This window comes from Tubulanus polymorphus, chromosome 1, assembly GCF_964204645.1.
Source record: "Tubulanus polymorphus chromosome 1, tnTubPoly1.2, whole genome shotgun sequence".
NCBI classification, from domain to species: domain Eukaryota; kingdom Metazoa; phylum Nemertea; class Palaeonemertea; order Tubulaniformes; family Tubulanidae; genus Tubulanus; species Tubulanus polymorphus.
Window position 1 is genome coordinate 25183716 of NC_134025.1, and position 24342 is coordinate 25208057.

Consider the following 24342-nt stretch of genomic DNA (forward strand, 5'->3'; position numbering starts at 1 on the left):
TGTATTACAGTCGTTTCTAATACGTTATATTCTCAACGATCCGAAGTAAGAAAGAATTATATCTTGATTATATATAGCACATTTATTATACCACATAAAACTTAGCACAATATATATAGATATATGTATATGTATATTTATATTTCATTATATTAATTATGGAATTAACACTTATACTATAATACAATCAAGTGCTATATTAAAATGAACAAAATCATTTTGTGCATGAATTCAACATTTTCATCGGTATTTAAATAGAACTGGCTTCTTACGCCCGGCGCACTGTTGTATAAAAAAAACTGCCCTTATATTTAAAAGCTGTTAAAAAGACCTCAAAAAGAATATGCTTTTCTCCCTAACTTACATCTATGCCAAAATATTGAGAAATTTTTACAAGAGAAACCAAATAAACTTAAAAGCAATTTTTGCAAAAACGCATATCTCTATTGTAAATAAAGACTATGATATCTTCGGTTTTTGAGACATTTTTACGGAAAAGTGATTCGTCGAATTTGAAGATATCTTTTTCCAAACATGAAAATCTTCTCATGAGCCCAAAAATACATTTTTATCAAAATCTCAGGAAAAATATTTTACTGTTGGTTATTAGAGGCAAGAAAAGGCCGAAAAGTATGCAGGAAATCTGTTTTTAAAAGTTTTGGAAACTATGCTAAATCTTGTGAAACCAGAGTGTTTTTAGTCATGTACTACTATAATAGAATATAATCATAAAATCTATAAGTCGGAGTTCCGCGTACATGTAACAAATTGTAAGTAGAAAAACTGCATAGCACCAAAAAGCAGCTATGTGTACACACTGAATAATTCAGTAACAACAAGAGTATTTTTTCCTCTGTGTCACAGACTCAACAGTTCCATCACGAACAGATTGCATAGCAACCTTCCACTTAAGTGGCATATTGGTCTCAAATATTTCAGTAAAAAATTCTGCCATCCCGCTCCAGTGGCAAAAACCATGTTCCCACTCATTCGTTCCATTCAACCCTAGGCGAAAAAATCGATACGAAAAACAGTACGGCCTAAATTCTATCGACACTTGTAACATATACCGGTACTAAAACATTTTTGACAAACTAAAATAAAATTCGATCCATATTCCATACGGAGGTTAAGTATTTCATGGCTGTAGCTTCTGACTCGTTACAAGAATATTATCAAATTGTGACTAGATTTTTCCCTTGAGAAAGCGTACGAAAATTCTAAGACGTTAAGATAATTAAAGTACTAAATAAAGGTGTAGCACACAAACTTTTTTGTATTTATTATACAGAATGAGGTGTATAAGGTCAGTAAACTGATTCGGGAACAGTGTAATGTAACCCAAACAATTTGTTAGTCACACACCTACTGATTACAATAATTAAGGCAAGTATTCAAAGCTATCCATATTTATTGTAAAACCGAGGACTCAAGAGTCCATAGGTTAAGAAAAAAAACCCACGTCAAGTTTCTGAGATGAGCTGGTCCCAATATGTTAGCTGTTGAGGGAGATTCAAAAAGCAGAACAAATAAGATCTTCACAAATAATGATCTCAGAGTACATGTACCTCCGGTACCCCTATAACACTATTACCGAAGGTATAGAAATTACTCTCAGTTACAGTGAAAACTCGCTGAACACAGTGAATATCAATTTTAGAAAAATTATTGGTACTCACTGAAAAATCTTTGATGGGATAAAAGCTTTGCAGAGGCTACAATCTATAGACTATACAATTAATGACAACAAATACTTGGCACCATTTAGTGACGCTGCTAATCTCAAAAATAATTTTTTTCGAAACTTCGTCTTCAGCCATTTACCATGCGAGTGCTGCGCGTTAACATATTATATATTCACACTATCGAAATTTACTGATGTGTTAGCTACCTAGATTATCAAAATGATGATACAAAATACACATCAACCTCAAATAGAAATCCTTCATTATTTCACCGAATAATTATGAATCGTGCACAATCTATCCAGATTCTGAATAGGTAATGAATCAACTCAAGTAAGTAATTCCAACTACTTCAACTGAAATTCATGAGAAATATGAATGAAAAATTTTGATCTAAAATCTTTTGATTTTAATTCTAAATGCAGATGTTCCTTTTATAATTCCATTCCATATATTTGTGTTTTAAAATATTGCAGGCTATTACATATATACAATATAAGTACTTTCGCTGCCATTTAAGTTTATCTTATATACTGAAAATTTTCGAAAAATTATACATCACTCAATACTTGTAAATAATTGTTTGCAAATTTGATTATTGTAATACAAAATTATAGCAAAGAAACTGCTATTTATTTTAGTAACCATAAAAGCAGTAGAAATGACTTATTTCTATTAAATCGATGATTACAAATTCAACAACCTTCTCAAGCCAGAAATTTTCAACATTCAAGTATACATAGCAACATGTAATACAAGCAACATGAATATAGACTGTGAATTGATAGTTTTTGAGAGCATTTCCTTTTTATGGAAACGACAGCCATTTCTTGGGTCACCAACATCGTAGTATCGATTTTTCTACTTCAGTGGTGAAGAAACCAAGAACGCGATGCACCGTTCACTGCTAGGAAACATTCAGAGGGAGGGGTTTAAGTTATACAGGAAATAGTGCTTCCCAGTTGTACATCGAATAGCAAACCATCCACCCAAAAAAGCACACACATACATGCGTACATACACCCAGTCCTGCTATTAGTCGAAACCGAACGTCAGAAATGAATTCTGATATGATATAGCATGGATTGGGATATCAAATGTACACCGAATGCTCTGTTTAAAAGCACATGTAATTGACAACATTATTTGGGCTCACGTGGAGCTTCTTACTTTTACACACGAAATTGTTTTCTCTTGATTTCAGACACATGAAATTTAAGTTGTTTACGGCGTCATAAACGTTTAAGGAAAGTACAATATTTCGAACATGAAAATTATTCTCGAGATGGATTTTGCTCGACAAATCACCACCATAAGGTTTGAACGTAACCTATCTCGACAACTGATAATGTCTCATTCGATGATGACAACACAATGATCTTATACACGTCACAATAATTCTAAAAGCCCTAGATCTTACGTATCATGATGGTATATTATGCTGCCCTGAGAATGCGAATTTTTTCAATTAAACGATTTATACCGATATCAACATACATGCAGTACTTTTACAGATGGAACTCACACAATATGGCAAAAAACTGCGTAATCATCGCTTTAAAAATCAAACATCCAAGCTATGCAGTAAACTGTCAATCCTTCTTGGACGGAGAGCCACCGATTTTTATCCAAATAAATATTTCCTGATATAAGAATATCTAGTTACTTTTTCCGCCCATACATAAGTTCATAACGAATTTTCAAAATCATGAAATTTGGAAAATTTTTTAGAAATATATGAGATTATCCTTCAAATCGATAAAATCCGACTTAGAAATATCGCACCAAGATCCTTACGATTCTTAAAATCCGGTACTGCATAACAGAGGCCAGTTTGAAATTCAATCAGCAGAAGTACTTGTAAAAATATATAGATATATATATACATGTACAAACATACAATTCTTTCATAATTCATCTCATTAAGCAGCTTTGTAGTTATGATTGATAATAACCGTGTGTAACTTGCAATTCCTAATTGTCTCGTATATCTTTTAATGTACAACCTGGTTGTTTTCAAGGGGTTTCCTCCTTGTATTTAAATGCACTCATTTCAAGTTTGTTCTATATTAGAAGCTTATATTGAAGGCTACACGCGTACTATTTCTTTCCTTAAACCATAAATCTCGTGTCCCACAAGGGAAGACAATAACTTGTTTCGAATAATATTCTTCTTCGCTCTTGTTAACATGTGGAATGACTAGACTTCGTGTGGATGGGGTAGATGTAGAACCGAAGCATCCACTTCTTCAGTTGTCGGATGTTCGACGGTGTATTTCAGCGTCAACTCCTTCGACTCGTTAGCTGGAATTTCGAGATCCCATTCGATGTTGTTGAATTTGTTTAATCTCACTTGCTTGGATCGATCGTACTTCTCCGGATGTTTAATCACTGGCTCGACCAAAGTGACCTAATGGTTTTCAAATAGAATAATCGAATCCTGGTTAATACTCGGTTTAATTGACGCAATGGCATCATCACAAGCGTCAACAAATCCTGCTATGATATCACCAAATTTCCCAATGATTTGCTTAATAAAGAACTAATCTTCAATTTTATGTCAATACTTCATTACAGACATAGCTATATAAACGCCACAATGTTTTGGAGGTATTGATCATACATGAATTAGGCATCCCATTTTTGTCACCCTATAATTCTGATCTTCTAGACCTTTTTCATAGTTGCTAGCTCACCTTGATCTTCTCTTCAGTAGCTAGAGGTAATTGGTCCATAATGAGGATTTTGATAGCTTCGTTGTGCGTATTCTTGACATCGATCGTCTGTTTATGAGTGATGATCAGGTTCTTACCGACGACTCCACTACTCTCACGATATTTATGAAGAGGTTTATAAGCTATCTGCACCGCGTGGTCGGCTCCTAGAGAGCAAGTAAAATCTTCCTGCGGAGCGACTGCCTTTATATCTGCCTATTGATTTTTGAACGAAGAGAAACAATCTAATGTCAACATTGAAAATATTGAAATTCCACCCTAAATGGGTGCAGAATGATATAAAAGAGGTCATCAAAGGACGTTAGTTTCCAAAAAAATATTTTTTCATCATATGATTTATTTCCACATAAATATCATAACAACAAGTTTACACCTTGTGCATCAGTCACCTGCCCCTGGGTTAAAGTTACATGCAAGGTGCTTCTGAGGGTTCTTTAGTTCTTTCTTACCTTTGCGCAGAAGTTATTATCTAGAAATATGCTAGTCGGTCCGGCGAGCAGAGCGTAAGGGGATGTATTCTTCACTTTGGCTCGAAGGTAAGCGTACGGCGAACGTTTCGGCACCGTCTCGTATTCGAAAGTCGGATTCAGGTCGATGATAGCGATCGACACGCGATGCGCTATGTTATCAGACGGGATACAGTGACGTCTGACGACCTCGTACGTGGTACTCGTCAGATTCTCTTTTACCTGTTCAAACGTAATCAAACAATAATTATCAGCGAAATGAAATCACTCCGACTGAACATCATTTTGGTTTGGCACAATTATATCTAGTTTTTATAGTGGAAGTATTGAGATAATGTAAATGAATTGCATTTCATTTTATATACAAAAGATATTGGAGATAAACATTATATATCAGAGATTATAGACTGATTTTCAATTGTTAGTTATGAAAATGATGAAATTTTCAGTTAAATTAGCATGCAAAACTACAAGGCATTTACATTAAGATGCAGACAGGTTTAGTTATCAGACTAATATGACGTGCGGTCTGGGAAAATTGGCAATTTTACAAGTTGGCTGGGAGGTGCACTCATAATTCGATGAACAGACATCATAAACATGTTTACGACTTCAAAAATGTTATCATTCCATCGGTTATAACTCCCATTTCACACCACCGGTAGATCCAGTGCAATACAGCAAAATTGAATTTCTCGTATAAAAGGTTCTCATTACACATCTCAACCTCCACTTCTGAATTCATCAACTGCGCATAGCTTAATGTAAATGCCCAAAAATACGAAAATCGAAGAAAGACATTCTAAAAATTGAATGGCTTCATCTGTGGTACCCACACATCGCTTTATCTTACAACAATGGCACAATCCACATCAAATACTTTTCAATTATCACTCTTAGTTTCCCTATCCCAATCGAATTCTACCCAACCAATGATTGTGTGATCGTGTGGCGCTTACGCACTAGACTGTGCTGCCACATAGAGGTTAACGAGAGTAATTATTCGTTACGCTAGTCTAGATATAAGTATAGATAGATATAAATATTATCATATAGATGTGCAGAGACAAAGGCAAGTACATTGAAAGCTACGAAATCACAAAAACTTTTTTTCATGCCAATCACAAAATAACAACCGATTATAAATCAAGCATTAAGTTGACACTTGATTTGACTTAAATATGCATGAAGTAAAAGTAAGAAAAGGCACATATGTAACCTAATAATCTACCCTAAAAATTAAAAAAAAAAGGTTCTCCATGTCAGTCGCATATCGGTACATATACATGTATATATCTACACTTTTTCCTGTTCATTGGACCATCATTTATTCAAGGCTGCGTAAGGAGAATGTACGTGTCATGTTTGCTGATTAAAACAAGTCATTTTATGCGTCGAAACGTAATCATAAATAATGCACAGTTTGAAGAAGGAAATAGAGAAAGGAAATTGTGCACTATAATCACTATAATGGAATTATGTCCAATGTTGATTTGAATTCATATCATCTAGATTATTAACTAGCAGATTACAGGGGCACGCGACTATGGTGTAACTATATACAAAATTCATGAGACTTTAAGAAGAGAAATTGCATCGTGATGGAAATAGAAAATCATTCAGCATATATAAAAATTCAGTGAAATGGATGTTGTGGAATTATTACAGGTTGAATCAACTGAATATCTATAGATTTTAGATTAAATGAAAAACACCGTTCAAAAACAATCGATCTAAAACGCAAACGACATAAGCCGATTTGGAACAACTGAAAACATCGTCGAGGAGGAAGGAGCAAAGCTTCTCTCAAACGTCGACTCCGCGAACTGACATCAATGCTATGCGCCGCAATCTACCGAGTGCAAATATTCACAAAGAATCTTTTTTTATCGCTACACAATTTCCTGACATCGATCAGCAGCGGCTATAAAGATGGCTATCAAAGCAAGAACAAATCGGACATAATAACGAGCATGCCCTCGTTATTACTGAGGGATATTTGAGGAAATCGAAATTTTACTTAGTTGTGCAGTTAAAGTTACCATAATGGTCGAACTAGGAAAACATCTTTTACATAAAAAAGTAAAAATTCCCAGACAAAAAATCGGGCTCCCCTTGAAAAGGCCCCCTCAAATTCATTCTTTTTCCATCAAGATGCATTTCTGTAGGACAAAGAGCCCAATGTTTCTGATAATCTGTTCAAGAAAACACAATTTCTAGTAATCAATACACTTAATTTGTGAGGTCAGAGCTTATTTTCGAGTGTGTAATACAAAATGCATGCTTGCCACCAAGAAAACTGTCAAATTAAACTTATACGGTAATGATAATATCACAATACGACATCCAGAACGAAAATAATATCGAAATTTAGATCGGAAACGAAATATCGAAATTTAACACTATGTATGTTTCATTATACTGAGATATTTGAATGAAAAAAAATGACACCTCAAATTGATCAGCAGAAAGGCTAACTTCTTAACGCAATTAAATTTCAGAGATATCCAAGTTGTACGAGCATAAGAATTGGCGGGTAGAAAATCATTCTTTGTATTCACTATAGAAAACAGTTTTGTAGTATAGTTAGGTTAATACAGTTTATATTTTTATGGTTACCTCAACATTATATAAAAATAAAGACTTCAACAGTATCTGCTTGAGTTTTTGAATTGAGAACTGATATGAAATGTAACATTGAAGGAAGTGAGCGAGGAACAAACTGATATCATCGAGGAAGGGAGGGTAGTCAGAGATTACAGAGTTTCAACAAAGCTCAGATAAATAAAAAACACAGCACGAAAAGCACAACAACGCCGTCATAAACTAAAAGCATTTGCCGGTGAATTTTCTTGCGGAAGAGGAGAGGGTAATTTCTAGAAAACAGAGGGGGTAGGGGGTAATTTGTTCCGGCGGGGGAGGGGGTTTGTTACTCGATACTCGAAGCTAGCCCGGGCTACTACTGATCAATCTGCGTGTAACAAAGCGCCATCTACGATTAACTACTGACAACAACATTATTTTTTCTAATCTATGGTGGCGTAGCGAGCGATATACGAATGTGATAATGAGTGCTGATGTTTGCATCAACTCTGACCTCAAGGTGAGGGTTATCCAGGTCAAAGCTCACATTCTCCTTTTCCTTCGTCGACGAATCTTTATCGTCCTTTTCCGATTTGTCTTTTTCGTCTTCTTTAGCCGACGACTCCTCGTCCGACAACAAGCCGTATTGTTTGAGGAACGCTTTCTCGTCTTTCGTCGCGTGGAACGACCACGCGCGGCCGACTTTCTTGTTGGGCTTTCGTGTTTTATTTCGTCGCAGCGTAGCGTAGGGCGAATCGCTTTGGAAAGAAAAGAAGGGCACGCATTGAAGCTACATGCATAGTTAATGAGTAATTCGAACATCATGTTTTACGCACGAAATTCATTTTTCGTTTCCGTCGGTAAAACATGTAGCGAAGAGAAATTAGATTCGATTTATCACTCGTCGTCTTGCGTAAAAACAGCACATTAAAGGGTTAAAATGTAATGAATCTGAAACAAATATATTTCACGATAAGGCGTACATGTAAGGCTGCCAGTGTTGTTTTACGGATTACTTAAAAGGGGCTTTTTATTAGAATACGAGTATTTGAAAAAAACATAAAAATTAGTAGCGACTTTTTAAGAAGGTAGATGTTCGATTAAATCGGTACTCGCACAAACAATGCTACTGAGTCTGGAGAAATAACCTTCAGGATGAACGCACTAAACCGGATTAAATCCGATTGCTCGATAAGATTTCATCAACTCCCCATCTGTGACCCTGGATGTAACTTTGAAAAGCAGCGATTTGAAACTTCAGCTGAGAATGAATGATTGAATTTATTCAAGCACTAATTCAAAACGCTGTAGGCTATAATTCCAAACTAGATGAAAGGAGCAGTCGGTTATGTGCTTGTTCTTTATCAAACTGTTCATCAAAAACATCTACCAACTTAAATCGGAAAATACCCTGAAAACGAAGATATAGTTTTTCAAAATATTCAAATGAAATATCGTTGAAATATTGACACCTTGATGTAAATATTTGATAATCATAATAATAATTATAATAATATTAATAATAATAATGATAATAATAATAATCACAATAAAACAACAATTGATTTTATCTATTAATTGCATTGAAAAAAAAATGAAATCCCGACACCGAAAAATCATAATAAATACGATGACATTCAATCCAAGCAGCGGGAAATAGAGAGACAGAGTTGTGATAGTTCGTGGTGCACAGTTTGGCCGAGAAAAAATATAGCAGTTCAGCAACAGCAGCGATAATGATAATGATAATAGTGGTTGTATAACATGCCACCATATAATATATAATAGCTAGCGAAGTTGAGAGCAAATTAGGAAAAGTAAAAAAAAAGTAATACTTTGTGTGCAATTTCAATAACGGCGGAATTTAGGAAGATACGTAGCCCTGTATGGCTAACTGTAACATGTTCTCTCAATGACTAATTGAATAAGTCTTCTCTCTCTTCAAAGATTGGCTGTATCGATTATATCATCTTGAAACCGTCGGCGGTTTATTGACAAAATCAATATGGAAATCCGTGATTCCTTTCCTAGCGGTTATTTGCAATATTTCACCGATTTATGGCGAATTGATGGTATAGAATTTCTTGCACGCCGCACGATGACAATCAGCAATAAATCAAGCCCTCGTCCCGACCCTCGACGACGCTCTGCCCTATACTCGTACATAAACGCACCGGTGGACAAACCGCCCGTCATTCTCCCCAGCAATTGAACCTGAATTCACCATAGCAACAGTCTTTATATGACATCAACAGCAGTTACTGACTCAGCACCTCGCTTGTTGCAGTAACTGCATTGTCAAGAAATACCTTATTTATACTGAGTAGGGGTGGAATTAAAAGGTATCAGGAAGCGCTTGAATTGTACTGAAAAACCGAGTGACTCACAATTGGCTCATGTCTGCTTTGTACGTCTGGATGTTCCACGTTTTACCAAATGAATGGGCAATTTAGAGATAGATTAATTTAGCTGATGTATTATTGACATGACACAGGACTAGACAGCATACACTAGATCAGAATTTTTCACCAGGAAAAAAGACCATAGATATTCTGCCAGTGCAATGATTCACGGCATTTTTTCGCGTTTTCTCAAATACCATACAACGAAAGGCAATTAATGATGATTCAACAAATTAAAATCAATCAGATTCCTTCATTTTTCTTTAGATTAGTCAGAGATGTGGCCAGGCACTTTCAGGTATGCGTATGTTCATCATTTCCGAGAATGAACGTCGTTTCGAAGGACGCCGAATAACATCGAACCAATGATGAGCCACTTTTGAATCTGAACAACGCCTTCAATGACATATCGCTGAGCTCTTTGTTCTCAGCGATTGCAGCGCTTGTTCGCCGCGCTACGGATACACCGACGATCGATACGAAACTCCCACCGAATATCGATGAATTTATAGCGTGTTTGTGTAATAACAGTAAAAATTTCTGAAATAGAAATCAGTTATCGGTAAACACACACGATGCAGAGCAAAATCACACGATGCATAAATATAACCTTTCATCTTTAGTGCTATGAGCGCATTGTAAACACACGCAGCAATGTGTAGGTACCATCACAGAGGGAACCAAGTCAGTTTTATGGGTTATTTTTCCCAAAAATTTCTCTCGGGATTCTGACCTCCAGTGGCATATCCTGGTACTCGGTCAACGTATCTTTGAAGCTTTGTTCTTTTTTGCCATCGTCGGGCGGTGGCAGAGTCAAGGCTTCGTCGAACGAGCGACTGAACTCGCCCGAGGCGGTGCCCAACACCAATGCGCTCTGCGGCCTCTTTTTTTGCTTGACGCTCTTTCCTTTCTCCGACCGAGGAGACATAGGTTCATTGAGACCATTAATCCCGGCAGTTGTCAATGATGCGCTGTTTAAAACAATAATTCATAAGTTGGTAATATCCATACGATCATATATAGATTCAGACATTGAAGTTATATACTTATATAAACTGGTAAATGTAATTATACACATGGTATAGATATGAAAACATATAAAGACGATAAGACTAGATATTAGATAAAAGTGCATTCTTTTCCAGGAGAGAGATGGTTATCATAGATACACATATTGAAGATATCTTGAGAATTCTTTTTTGTCTCATCGAATCTTATACCACGGAATAAGTATTCTAATGAATGAACTGTAAGGTATTATGTACTATCAGGAATTTGGTGGCAAGAGAGAGAGAGAGATGTTCGAAACGGATTGTGAATTGGACTGATAGATAACTTATTGACGTTCTTGGCAAAATAATCGATCCAGGAAAAATCTGGTATCATTGAAGCCGTAGTCATTACAGACAGAGGCTATTGACGCGGGCAATATGTTCAAGACAGAAAATCGATGGTATAAGTAAATAGTTATTTCTAATAAATGTCCATGGCATCTCTGTACCAGCTTTCGTTTAGCGAGCTCATTATACAACGATTCATTAGAACGCTTAATCATATCTTATGCAAATGTATGGTATTTCACTCCCCATAATGAATCATGACAAAATACAGGTATCACTCGACACTTGATTATAAAGGTTTTTTGTTAGAAAATGTGGATTCATCGTTTGAAAATAATCCTTCAATAGGGGATTCGAACTCGATGACACACACCTGCCAAGCCGGCCATGGTAGGAACCCAGGGCTGACATACCTACGAATCAGGGAACAACCGAATCTCTGATTCTATCAGGATTGAATCCCTGCCAGGACAGATGAACGATGTACTCTACTCTTTGTATCGATCAATTCACAGATTTACGAACGTGATCAGTACGAGATTAATTATATCGCACTAAACGCACGAACGTTAATAATTACTTGATCAATTACCCCAACGCGCAGCCAATACATGGTCGTATAATCTAACCAATTTAGATCTTTTTTCAAAAATATGACTAGTGGGTATTCGCTAATGTATATTTTCGCTTGAGAGCTCGTATCGGCAATTCTTTTAGCATTTCAGGCAAGTAAAAATACTGCCACGGATCAAATAGTATATATATATATATATATATATATATATATATATATATATATATATATATATATATATATATATATATATATATATATATATATATATATATATATATATATATATATATATATATATATATATATATATATATATATATACATTAGCAGAATCACTGCTGCATGAGAAAACATGTCCTGCCTTTCGTTTAATCATAATGCACATTTCATGTATTATCTGCCGAGTGAAAGAGTTTCGACGATAACATAAAGAGTAAGATATGTATATGTAGTGAATTTTACAGACAAATGACTCAATTTCCACGTTAAATCAAAGAGAAATGTATCCGAAACCAGTGAATTAATCAATTATGAATCGGAAACCCAAAACCTTATACAATTGCATAACTCCGAGCTCAAAAACCATAGAAAGCCACGCGGATATTCCTGAAAGGATGCTACCATTATTACGTAAGGAGACGAATTTGTTTTTTGCTAATCTCTATCCGACATCATGTAACACGATCAAGTTACAAAAGTCGTAACAAAGAAGAGACAGCGCGCATGTTTGACGGCAGCGTCGCATTCATCGCTGATAATGCCTCGCAGCTTCCCGTCGAAGTTTCGTCAACACAGCCGAAATAGACCTAACAGTTAATGAGCAATGAGTAATGCAAAGAATTCCATGGCGACGCGACGAACAGTCGGTGGCGTCGTCGTACATGACATGAATAACGCGAATTACGGGAGACAGGTAAGCTCCTAGAGCGACTGCGCTCGGTAACGCAGCCATCCAATTTATAGCCATCACCACCGCCATTATAGTCGGCGTGAACTGTCTACGTTTGTACAGTTTCATCGATTTAACAGTTTCCACGATTTCGCGCGTCACCAGATTCCAATAATCGACGCAAAATCAAATGTTTGCCGTGTCGAAGGGAAATGCTGATCTTACGATAAATATGATGGAAATTGGGACTGCACGGGACGCGGGGACCGGTGGTAATTACTGGTATGCGTGGTTAGTTTAAGATAGCCGGAGATTATAATTAGTTGAAGCGGTTTTTTAAAAAAATGATAAAATGTTCATTTACCCGGATGTGGACGCTGTCGCAAGATGTTTTAGGGCTTCGCTAACATTACTGAAACATGCATTTGTTAGTTTCGTGTCATATAACTATATATACGTATAGCCTGCAGTGAATACCAGGGAGATGAGAGCGCCTCCGTCATCTTTCCCCCGTGATAAAAGCCTTAGTCATCCATCATTGATTATGATCTCCAGGCCCTTTTTTAAACATATCTGTGGTACAATTATTCGTTTCATGATTTAAATTTTGCTAATATTTTGATCGTATAACACAAAAACCTAAAGTTGAAACCCAATACTATGAAACTGGCTTTCTTTGGATCGGTCTGGGTACATCTTAAGCCTAAATCATTATCATCTTTTTGTAAATGAATTCTACTGCAGTCAGCCTTCTAGAAACGCCTGCTGATGCACTTAAATCGATTAAAAAATTCAAACATGTGGTGTGTTTAGAACCTGCGATGCAAGTTGAAAAAATTCCGGAGAGCTTTTGCAGGAAAAATTCCTCCACCATACATATTTACATGAAGCATCTGTATCCACAGTGTGATAAATTCAGACTGTATTTTATACATACATTTCCGGATAATAACACACTTTCTTATTACGCGATAATTCCCACATCTCATCCATCTAGATCTTTGCTTTAATGCATCAAAATATTTGTGGCACTGTTTTATTTCCGTGAAAGCGAGCTGCCCTGCCCCCTGCACCCGTAGACTGAGGTAACATTGTTTGCGCCGCAGAATCATTTATACTTACTACTTAGGTTTGAAGAACAGGCGCTGTGTTCCGAGATCGGGAACCGTACCGCCGACGCTAGGCATCGCGGTCGATAGAGTCAGCTTGGCGTCGTCCCAGTCTTCACCGGTGGCTTGTTGAATCAAGCCGTAATAAATTATCTACAAAACATAAAATCATGAAATACGAGTTGAGTTATTCACATCATCGGTAAATATTGAAAAATCGTACGGTTATGGTTCATATCATCCAGTGAGAGCCATATTTATGCATTGATTCCCGGGAAATTTAATGCAGAAATTCAGCATTCTTTTGCATTCCATTTGCATTTTTCATTCACTACAGAAATACCAATGCGTTCCTAGCTAAAGTGCTAAATGGAAATGAAGCCACAAAGCTGTTCTTGCAGTAAATTTACTCAAATTTATAGTTACGTCATTTTTATTGCAGCTGCAAAGAAGTTCATGAAAAACTATTTGCGCATCAAGACGGCAAGGTATTCAGTTATTCTTATCCATTGTTACGAATTGGTTTTTTTTTCTTACAGTTTAGAACACCATGCAAACTTCTATTAGTTACATTAAAGTATCTATACGATGTATAAGCCTTCAATTTAAGCGGTATTAAAACACAGCCTTGATCGGAAATTTTGCGGAAAAGCAAATGATTAAATTGATTCTCTACGCAGATGAATATCGGTTGTAAATGAAAAATCTCATAAAACATCGAGTAAAAAATAGATTCGGTTCTACTTGTCGACTGCAGCAGCTGTTATACCGAATACCATGCGGTAGATTCATCGGAAGCAAGCAAAGGATGCATATAATGAAGGCTTATATCTATTTCACAAACAATCGAATGGTTATTAATTGACTAGTAATTAATATTCAAGTAATATGAATAAATAAAATACTAACATAAACGAAAAAACTGTATTATGTACCGGTAAATACACGCATTAACAGTTAATTAGTAATGAGAATAATAATGATTCTTCGAGTAGCTTCATCAATAAAAAAAACTGTCTTGGAAGCGGGTAACTGAATTGGGGTAGAAGATGGTGGCTGATATGCTGCAGCCACCGCAGTCACATCTGCAGATTAAGAAGCTTGATGGTCCATAAATTGACTATATATTATCTGTCTCTCTCTCTTTCTCTCTCACCATTCTCATAAAGCGCTGAAACAACGTCGTCTAATGCGGATGTTTGCCTCTCGTCATTTCTCGAACTGACGAAACCAATAAAATGACATTAACGCGGTGACACGAGAGTACAGTAACTCGGGTTACGCGAGGATGCTTGTCATCGAAGGAAATGACTAGTACTTATATCTATATCTTGAGAATGTAGATATATGCGCTATGGCATACATCCTTCTCAGCCACTTCATATCAGACAACGTTACAACCGGGTACATTTTATTAGTATAGAAATGTGTTAAGAGCAGTTCTGTCTTGTAACCAAGCCACGCGAAGAAGAAGCTCTCGTAGTTCAATTCTAGGACCACGGACTTCTATCAGAAAGCTTGATATGAATTAATCTACTACTCGTTAACGATTATTACATTTCGAAACGTACATAAAATCATTCGTATTTCTATAATCAGCTGGTGACATCGTATTACATGTACATAGATCCTTCCCTTTCAATATGATCGATGAAATGATAAAACGAATTCGATGAATTTTATGAAGACGAAAGTAACGCAAAATTACGATATTGATCGTTGGAACCTCCGTTAAAAAAAAACCACGCACATTTAAAATTATGAATATGTATATACATATATATATATTAAATGGATTTCTATTTTAGGAATAACTGATATGATATAAGAGGGTCGCGATTAAACATGAGATATAAGCAGCAGTAATATGTAAACGGGTAGTTTCTACAATTGATGATGGATTTAGCCCATTGATCAGACTGATCAGCGTGTGTAAGCTGCTTGGAGACAGACAGGACAGAACATGATCGGCCATGCAGGTCAATAACGCTGGTTTGAACGTGCGAGCACACGTGTGGCTGCAAGGAGGAGATCAAATGTTACCTTCATCCGTGCATCGGTTTTGATATTTTCAAAATCACTGTAATTGGCCCACGCTGCCTGGGTTATCATGTAACAAATTGGCAACTGGCAATAGAATATATATACAAAATCGCTTAATCCAATTATTCCGAAACAATGACAAAATGACTCTCGGGCACTAATGATACTATCAACAACCATCATATTAGCATCAAAGAGGTCTATCAATATTTATGAAATGACGGTTCCATGTTCTGAAAATTCCATTGCTTCCGCAATTTAAATGCCTTCAATCGCATAATGTAGCACTAAACCCATCATCATTGCTTCGGGGACAATTTCAACGTTCGTCCCAATTTGCCAGCGAGAGTATGAAAACTTCTGTATATCTGCCTCAAAATGAAAATTAGACTCTGAATTTGGACTGAATTAACTTCAAATCATAGAACCATCAATATCACATTTACATTTACGAAAATCACTTTTACGATAACTGCTCAACGAAGAATATATTGATTAAGCATTCTTGACTCAGTCCAAATTCTAAGAGGCTCTTCAAGGTGGTGGTGGTGTGCTTTACGAAACTAACCATATACAGCATGCATGTGCATACATCGCTGAAATCAAGTATATAGATATATATTCAAAAAATCTAATCAGCTGGAGTAGGCAAGCATCAAAGCTTTATCAGTTTTCCACACCCACAGGGTCTTAAAAAGCACCTTTTCAGCAATTTCTTTTCATGTTTCGATCCTCAACTGCGGCATCAAGAGATATCGCGCATGCATCCCCACTGTTCGGATACCAGACCGTATTTCAGGTACCGCCCAGCCAGCTGTTTATGGGAACGTACTTTTTTTTAAGTCTTGGATTAGCCCCGAAGCAGAATTGCTTGAAGAAAATATTTCACTAATATCAATTCAATTTACTTTATCTAATTCAATACCCAGCCAACACTAAATAGCAAATTTCAATATGAAAAGCTAAATTTCACTTAATGCAACAAAGATTCATCAATTATTTTGGCGAATGATGTTTATGACTATAGACGCTTCCACTTGTTCTATGATTGAATATCGATCATCGATCACCCTTGATTTTTCATATTGCTGTTTATTCACGAACCTTCAATGTGAATATAAAGAACTCGTAGAGCGCTGATATGAAATATGTCAGGTCTATATTGTAGTGTATCTTCATCAGTGATGAGCGACGGCCTCAATTTGTAGGAAAATGAATGGAAACCGAAGCATTAATGAGTGGTATAGACATTTCGTATTTTTCATAATACCACACATCATAAACTGGTTAATATTTCAGGTAGAGAAAATAGTGTTCAGTCATCGATGGAACTCTATTACATCATCGTCACAGTTCTGCGAAATTACTCTCCTTTTTTTTTCAAGTGTACATTTTCAGCGTATATCCGAAGATGAAGTGATACTTATTAAAGAGGAAATTACCATCAGCTGATCACCAAAAAAAGAATTCGCTTCCTAAAACATCAACAGACAGACGGATGGAACGTATTTTTATAGATGATGACGACGATTGTTCTTACCTTCATGCGACTATCTCCGCTGAATACGCGAATATCGTATTTCGGCGACCACTTCGCCTTCGTGACTACGTACGACAAATACAGCTCTACCTCACCCTCTTCAGCTGCTTCCATCAATATCGTCACCTCCCTGAAATTCAAAAAAACATAAATGAATAATTGATTTCCCTTTCCATAAAATACCCTGCCATATATATATATATACGTGAGTGGGGCCAACTCACCCCATCATATAGGGATAAAGAAACATAATATTTCAAATCAGGTTCAGATATATTCGTTGAAAAGAATTCCAGATCTTAAGTTGTTAGTCTTAGAAATTCATAACTTTGAAGTCCGATCAAGGATGTACAAGTAAAGTTTTTAACCTCGATATAACAATCGAAATAAAACGAGTGGCCAGTCTAATGACATAAATATCGTATTCACTGTTGGGGAATGTCTATGTTTGCCTCATTAATGGCTAATGGCACTTGAAGATGAGCTGTTTATTTCTATCTTTAAGACACCATCAACACGCGAAACACGCCATATAATCTATGAAATATTCATCTCAGATGGCTATATATCAGTGTTCATGAGAATCGGAACCTTGAACTAAAAGATGAGTATAACTGAACGTACGTAAGGATCAGCCACAGTCGAGGAGACAGAGTCAGTAATCATGAATCATGATTCATCGACAATCGAAGACGAGAAAAGCCTGATTTCAAACGAATCACGCTTTCACAAAATGGGAAACGCTATTAGCGACTGTGCAATCAATGATATTACAGTAACAATTTGTTATGATGAGACATATCTACTGCCGTAGAGATAATAGAAGCTATTTGTCTCAAATGGCGCGAGGACATTCAAGATCTTTTTTTTTCAATCAGATAAGAGAAACATTGGAAATTTGAACGAGACAGACGCGAAAGACATCAGTCAATGTAGTTTAATGTCTTCCTATCGAAGGAACCTGTCGAAAAGATCAGCGTTCAATCAATTCAACAAATGGCTGTTAAGTTTAACAAGCACCGTATGAAAAATAGAACGAAGGGAAATGATCAGCGATGTAGAGGTTAGCGTACAAGCTCGTTTGATTGTGTTACACATTCACTTATTTCAGTTACTAATTTCGATGTCGTATTGATCGACACCTCACAACTGTACGTGTATTCGTGTCCATCCATAACATTCTGTGATTTTCTACCGATATTGATCGATAGTAAGTTCGAGCATCATCATCGTGAGTCATTACATATTAGATACAACCACGGCGAACTGTGTTTGTACTGAAGGGAATTGTGATCGTTATGACACTAGTTCGCGTGTGACCACCACCGATATATTGAAAGCGCCGTGCGCGCTCCGTCATTCAATTTGTTTGTCTCTTGTGGGTAACATCGTTGTGAAGTGGATGCGTAAACAGATATCGAGAGCCGGCGAAAAAAAATGTTCGATGATTATTTACTTTTTCACAGGTGCTACCGAATCAAACAAGAATGCCGATGTTTGAGCAAAACAAGGCCCGATGTGTTCATCATGTATCTATTTGGTTTAGAAACCCCCACGTCATTTATCGAACGGCTAACTGCAAACAGAAAAAGCCATCAGCATCCGAAAAAATTAATTACTCAATTAATAGCCGCAGATCATTTCTTATTATCGCAATAACGACCCTATTACTGCATTCTGGACATGACAATGATCTAATAAGAAATAAATCTTGCGTCGCGCAGATGGCCCATTCGAAGTAAAGTAACGATTAACATGTATACACTATACGCCTTCAATCCCATGCATTATTAATCCCACTCGAAGAACGGAAACATGATCGAAATCGAGGCAATGTCATGGATGGAATGAGTGTTTAATGAAATGGACAGGATGGATGATGGTGGTTTCGCTTCAAAATTACGCACACCCGTTCCACGATAACTCATCATAGGACGTCCATCATCGGATATCAACCGATCATTTATATATGACATGTGCGTTTTCGAGATCGAAGAGAAGTTATCATAAGGTACATGATCAAATACGAAAGCAAGTATCCGCTAAAACTCATATGAGGAATGCTGATACATACAATGTAGAGCATTGAATATGTACAATTTCAGTTCGTCTAGATAGTACTTGGCTGGAGGTCAAAACCTCCTCACAAAAGTCAGGATTCACCCAGATATGAGGGCTTTCAGATAGTTAATTACGATAAATTAGGCGATCATTACAATAAACTACTAAATAATCATGTCAACAGCCTAGAACAATTATACAACCAGATACAAATGCATAGATAGCATCTAATATTCATAAATGCCCACGTTTCGGACATCTCATTTTCATTACGAAATATTGTGTTTTATTTCCCTAAAATTTAGGCCGACAGTTGTATGACGAGAAAGATATGAATTACAATTAAAAATGTTTTTTTTAACAGCTTGATGGAATAAATCAATTCAACATATGGTAAATAGCAACGTCACTGGTTTCAGGAACTTCTCAACAATCATTGCTTACAGGCTCGTCGCATGACTTATTTTAGGGGCAGTTCGTTTTCCTTACGACCCGGACCTTCCAGGTGGACCTTTTTGAAATGGCGTTCGTAATATGCTCACTGGTCGTTCTGGGGTTCAATGCCAGTCCTCAAGTACCCATAGGCCTATTGGACCGGGAGTACATAGGACAAGCCCAAGATTTTATTCAATTTTTGAAATGTGGACCTTTTTGCAGAATATGGGCAGTTTGTCCTAACCCCCTCTTACCTCGCCATGTGCTCATCTCTATAGTTCTCGGCCACTCGAACGGCTTCATCCGTTTTCTTGATTTTCTCTTCGAGTTTCTCCATTTCGATTCCCAACTCGTGCAGACTCTCATCCAGACGCGTCGCTTGTTTCTCGTACAATTCGAAGAAACCGACCATACCCTCCAAAAGGTTTCCATCGAGGGTGTTCGGCACTTGAACTTGATAAGGTTTCGTCTCCTTGATTGAGAAATAATGAATAAGAAAGAAATTTATTTCAACTAGCCACAAACTGGATTTAATAATGAATTCAATAATCAACTTTTTCAGGACCCACACTTGGTTTTATCTAGGATGTTATCGCGCACTTTAGCGAGAATTCATTAAGAAATGTCTTTGAATGTGAGTCTGGATGTACTGTAAGAATCCTCTCATCAACAATTCAACCAACAAGTGCGAATGAATCATTCAAGTTATATACGCTACTCTCCTGATTAAAGCAAGTCTGTTATTAGAAATTCAGTAATTAAACCCTAGGGTTTATTCTAATCAATGAGAACCCTGTCTCAATTGGTTCACTATAATGAAGCAGCATAGATATATTCAGTTCAAGTTTACTATTACTTTTCAAAGCATCTCCGGCTTGACAAATTAACTTTCTATATTTGTAGAGAAAATTAAAAATGTTCACTTTAAAAGATGAATTTGTTATTGTTATATGGTATTTTTTTGAATGAATAAGATACAGATTTGAAAGAACAAAAAGATATCTGTTGAATATCTTTGAATCCGAGGAGCTGGTTTGGCATTCTATATCGAAAGGTTGGTATCCAAATGAAAGATTCATTATTTCAAACATGATTCTAAAATTTCCAATTAAATTCATTTCGAAAAAGCTGGTTGAACGCTCATTCCTTATTCCATAAAGATAAAGATAAGGTGTGAATACTACTTGAAGGTATCAATCAATCTAACACTGATAAGATCCGTACCAGACAGTGACTGAAAATCTTGCCCCAGCGGGACCCATTCATGTTCGTACTAAGCTCACGGAACTGTGAAGTCTTTATTAAGCCAATCTCGGCATTTGCATTCCCGGGATAACGCGGAAGACACAAGTCGAACCACGGTTGATCAATCGTTAAGACAGTTCACCGTGATGAAACATCTCAATGGAATAACAGCATCTCGCAACCTTGCCAAGAGACCTTCCTTCCCCATAAGAACATCCTCCAGATATTTGATTAGAAATTTAAATTGGGAAAATGATTACGATCTTCTCGGATTATATCGAAAAATCTAATTCGCAAGGTGTAGGCGCGTAGGCAAGTTTTTTCCCGAGGAAAATTCAACTGACAAGAGAATGGTTCATTTTTTATACCATTAACGGCAAACATCACCATGGTAACTATCTGTTGACCGTTATAGCGATTTCCTCAAAAATTAATGCCCGTATCAGTGAACGTATATTAACGGCAAGCCTACCGCTGGATCATTAGCATAATCACACCCCAGGGTTCCTCACTGAATACCAACACGGTAAACATCATACATCAGCATGAATGATAGTTTCATTCGTCGTGTCCTACAACTGGGTACCGAGAAAGTAAAAATTGACCGATTTAGTCTAACCTATCTCTCAGAAAAAGTTTCGTGGCTTTAGAATTGAAAAACTCAATGATGTCACTTAAGATATATATGTTGTTATCCTCGTTTCTATAATGCGCTTTAGAACTTATGGTAATGAGTTTAGTTTCCAAGTATAGAAAAGAGTCTATTCTTATAGAGGTACGTTATTCGTTGCCTTTATAAGACTTGTTTTCTATCAATTTTACCTTAAAAGCAATACATTAGTGAAAGCGATGAACTAGATATTCTGTATGTATGAGAACTACTTGTGAATATACACGGTTAGCATTTGACGACAAAAAAAAATCGCAACAAGTTGTGTGTATTACATATACACGATAATGTAGTGGGGGAAAATCAATCTCATAAACCCGAGATATAAAATGCTTCAGGCTAAACTTTCACGATATTAAACATACATCAACTCCCTAGGTTACTACATGTATGATTTGTATTTCAAATCGATAGCATGGCTCCGACAAGTTTATGATGACAAAATAAGAATTTGAAAGATCAGCAGAAAATGTCTCTTAATGTCGAACAGATGTCGATTATGTGAAATCAAATTGTCTTCATCTAAAATGAAGGAGCCAGCGATGTCTGCGACAATCCTGCTGTTGATCACTGTGGCTCATCTGTGCCAGTGCAAAAAACATGAACATCGATGGAAGTTATGCAAGGGTCTGAATTATTCCCTTTGACATGAGATTTATAGAGAGATCTAATTTCATTTGCCAGGAATCTGTTCTTTCTGTCTCACAATTTATTTATCAATGATCAAAGTTGATTAAAATTTCAACACACTTCAGACTGTCACCATGGTGATGTTGACGTGAAGTTTTTCCATTCGAATCTTTTCCAGAATTAAATTATTTCATTTCATCGGTAAAAATAACATTCCGAGATCAATTGAAAATTCTTCAGTTCAACGGCGAACGTCAATAGATCAAAAAACCATTATTAATTTACCTGGGGATGAAAGATCAATGGATCAATTTCAGTTACACGGGTGATTGGCTATCAAAAATTAATACGCAGAGAAGGAAATGACAAGATGTTATCGCGTATGAATCCTAGTCTGTCATCTGGTCGGTCGGATATTAAAATAATTCACGACAGACAAAATCCCCAGAGTACCGCCGAGTATTATATCCTTACCGTGTCGGGTTTCTCTTTCTTATCTTCAGAGGGTGGCTTGAGTAGATTATCAGCGAACCCATCGAGGACCTCGCGTTGTTTAAGTAGCCTACTCTTCCTAGCTTCCATGGCTTCCTTATTTTTTCTGAGGCCGTGCAATTTTTCAACCAAATCGGAATGGCGTTGTTCGGCCTCATCTTCCTCATCAGTCAGGGGTTTACAGTGATAGATCACTTCAAGGATCGTAGCAGGCCCCTTACCTTCAACCCTGAAAATTACACACGGAATCCTTTAAATCTAATATGACTCATTAATGAAGGCAATCTATCTAGACAATTTTGATAAGCTCAAAACAAATTCCTTTGCAACATTTATTTCAGGCAAATAAGAGGTTCACAAAAAGTTCATGAAGTTGACCATAAACACAATATCAAAGTGATAATTTGATACAGTCTTTGACCTTATTTGGATATTTCATGTGTATCATTCAAGTGCAAATGTACCTTAGATTTGAAGAACCAGAATTTGGATGAATATAATTGATCTGGTATAATTTTATAAATATTTTGATGATCATATGCCTAACCAGGTTTTAAATCTATAGGCATATGATATATCTGAAGTATTTTATCAACTCAAAAAAACTTCACATAGGCCTATGCCATGCATGTTCTTTTGTAATAATTGGCAATAATCTATCCATTTTATTTGAGTATTACCATCCACCAAAGTGTACAACTTTTTCAACAACCAAATTATTGAGATTTCAAATCAGCAGAGCAACCGTTTCATCATTCATCTTTAATGTATCAAAAATTTTACAGGTATAAATTCTATTTAGAATATTACCGAAGACAAGGTATCGATAGTATTTTTATGATATATAAAAATAGTGACACATTGTAAATAATTAGGTTATTTTCATTATCGTAGACTGTAATTCCACCACCTCCCATGTACAGCGTAAAATAGGCGTCGCCCACCGTTGTAATAATAAACATGCTCACCGTATCGAATCCCTATCGACGCTCGGCGACAGTTTTTTCACGATTAATTCATTCTCTCCCTTCCGCAATCGGGCCTTAATTAGCCTGCACACCTCTGCCCTGTCCAGATATACAATTACATATTCTACCGGACACCGGGTAGCATCGTAGACGCTCTTGGCATCAACCAAATCCATCGTTTGTTCCTCGGTGTACGATTCCTCTTCAGCCAGTGTCGCCATTTTGATGCTATCCAACTGCTCAGTGAAAGAACGAGGAGACCAAGGCATCGTTTTCGCAAGATATTATAATAGCATCATTTGCATGAAAAACGCTCAACAGGGGAGCTGCGCGCCGCATCTATAATATCATTACATCACAGGCACGTGACGTAATGTGATGATGATGTTGGTGGTTGCTGAAGCAGTGACAGCGGTATCGAAATTCAGGACAGACTGGTCAGATAAATCCATTTCAAATAATACAATAATA

General features: G+C 36.6%; 1 protein-coding gene across 5 annotated transcripts; it reads right to left on the bottom strand.

Moving 5' to 3' along the window:
* Nucleotides 1-82: 82 nt before the first annotated feature.
* On the bottom strand, nucleotides 83-24100 carry LOC141907964 (protein F37C4.5-like). 5 transcript variants are annotated; one of them, XM_074797714.1, is made up of 11 exons: nucleotides 23872-24100; nucleotides 22886-23132; nucleotides 20121-20338; nucleotides 17371-17500; nucleotides 15831-15914; nucleotides 13801-13940; nucleotides 13043-13090; nucleotides 8018-8228; nucleotides 4870-5109; nucleotides 4382-4615; nucleotides 83-4095 (listed from the first exon to the last, which is right to left on the bottom strand). In XM_074797714.1, exons 1-11 carry the CDS (start codon nucleotides 24090-24092, stop codon nucleotides 3886-3888), a joined length of 1983 nt encoding a protein of 660 aa, XP_074653815.1. In that variant the 5' UTR covers nucleotides 24093-24100; the 3' UTR covers nucleotides 83-3885. The 5 variants fall into 5 exon arrangements, with proteins under 5 accessions (XP_074653815.1, XP_074653797.1, XP_074653805.1 ...); XM_074797696.1 differs by having other exon boundaries at nucleotides 7985-8228; XM_074797704.1 differs by lacking the exon at nucleotides 8018-8228 and adding an exon at nucleotides 10606-10843.
* Between the last annotated feature and the right edge of the window lie 242 nt (nucleotides 24101-24342).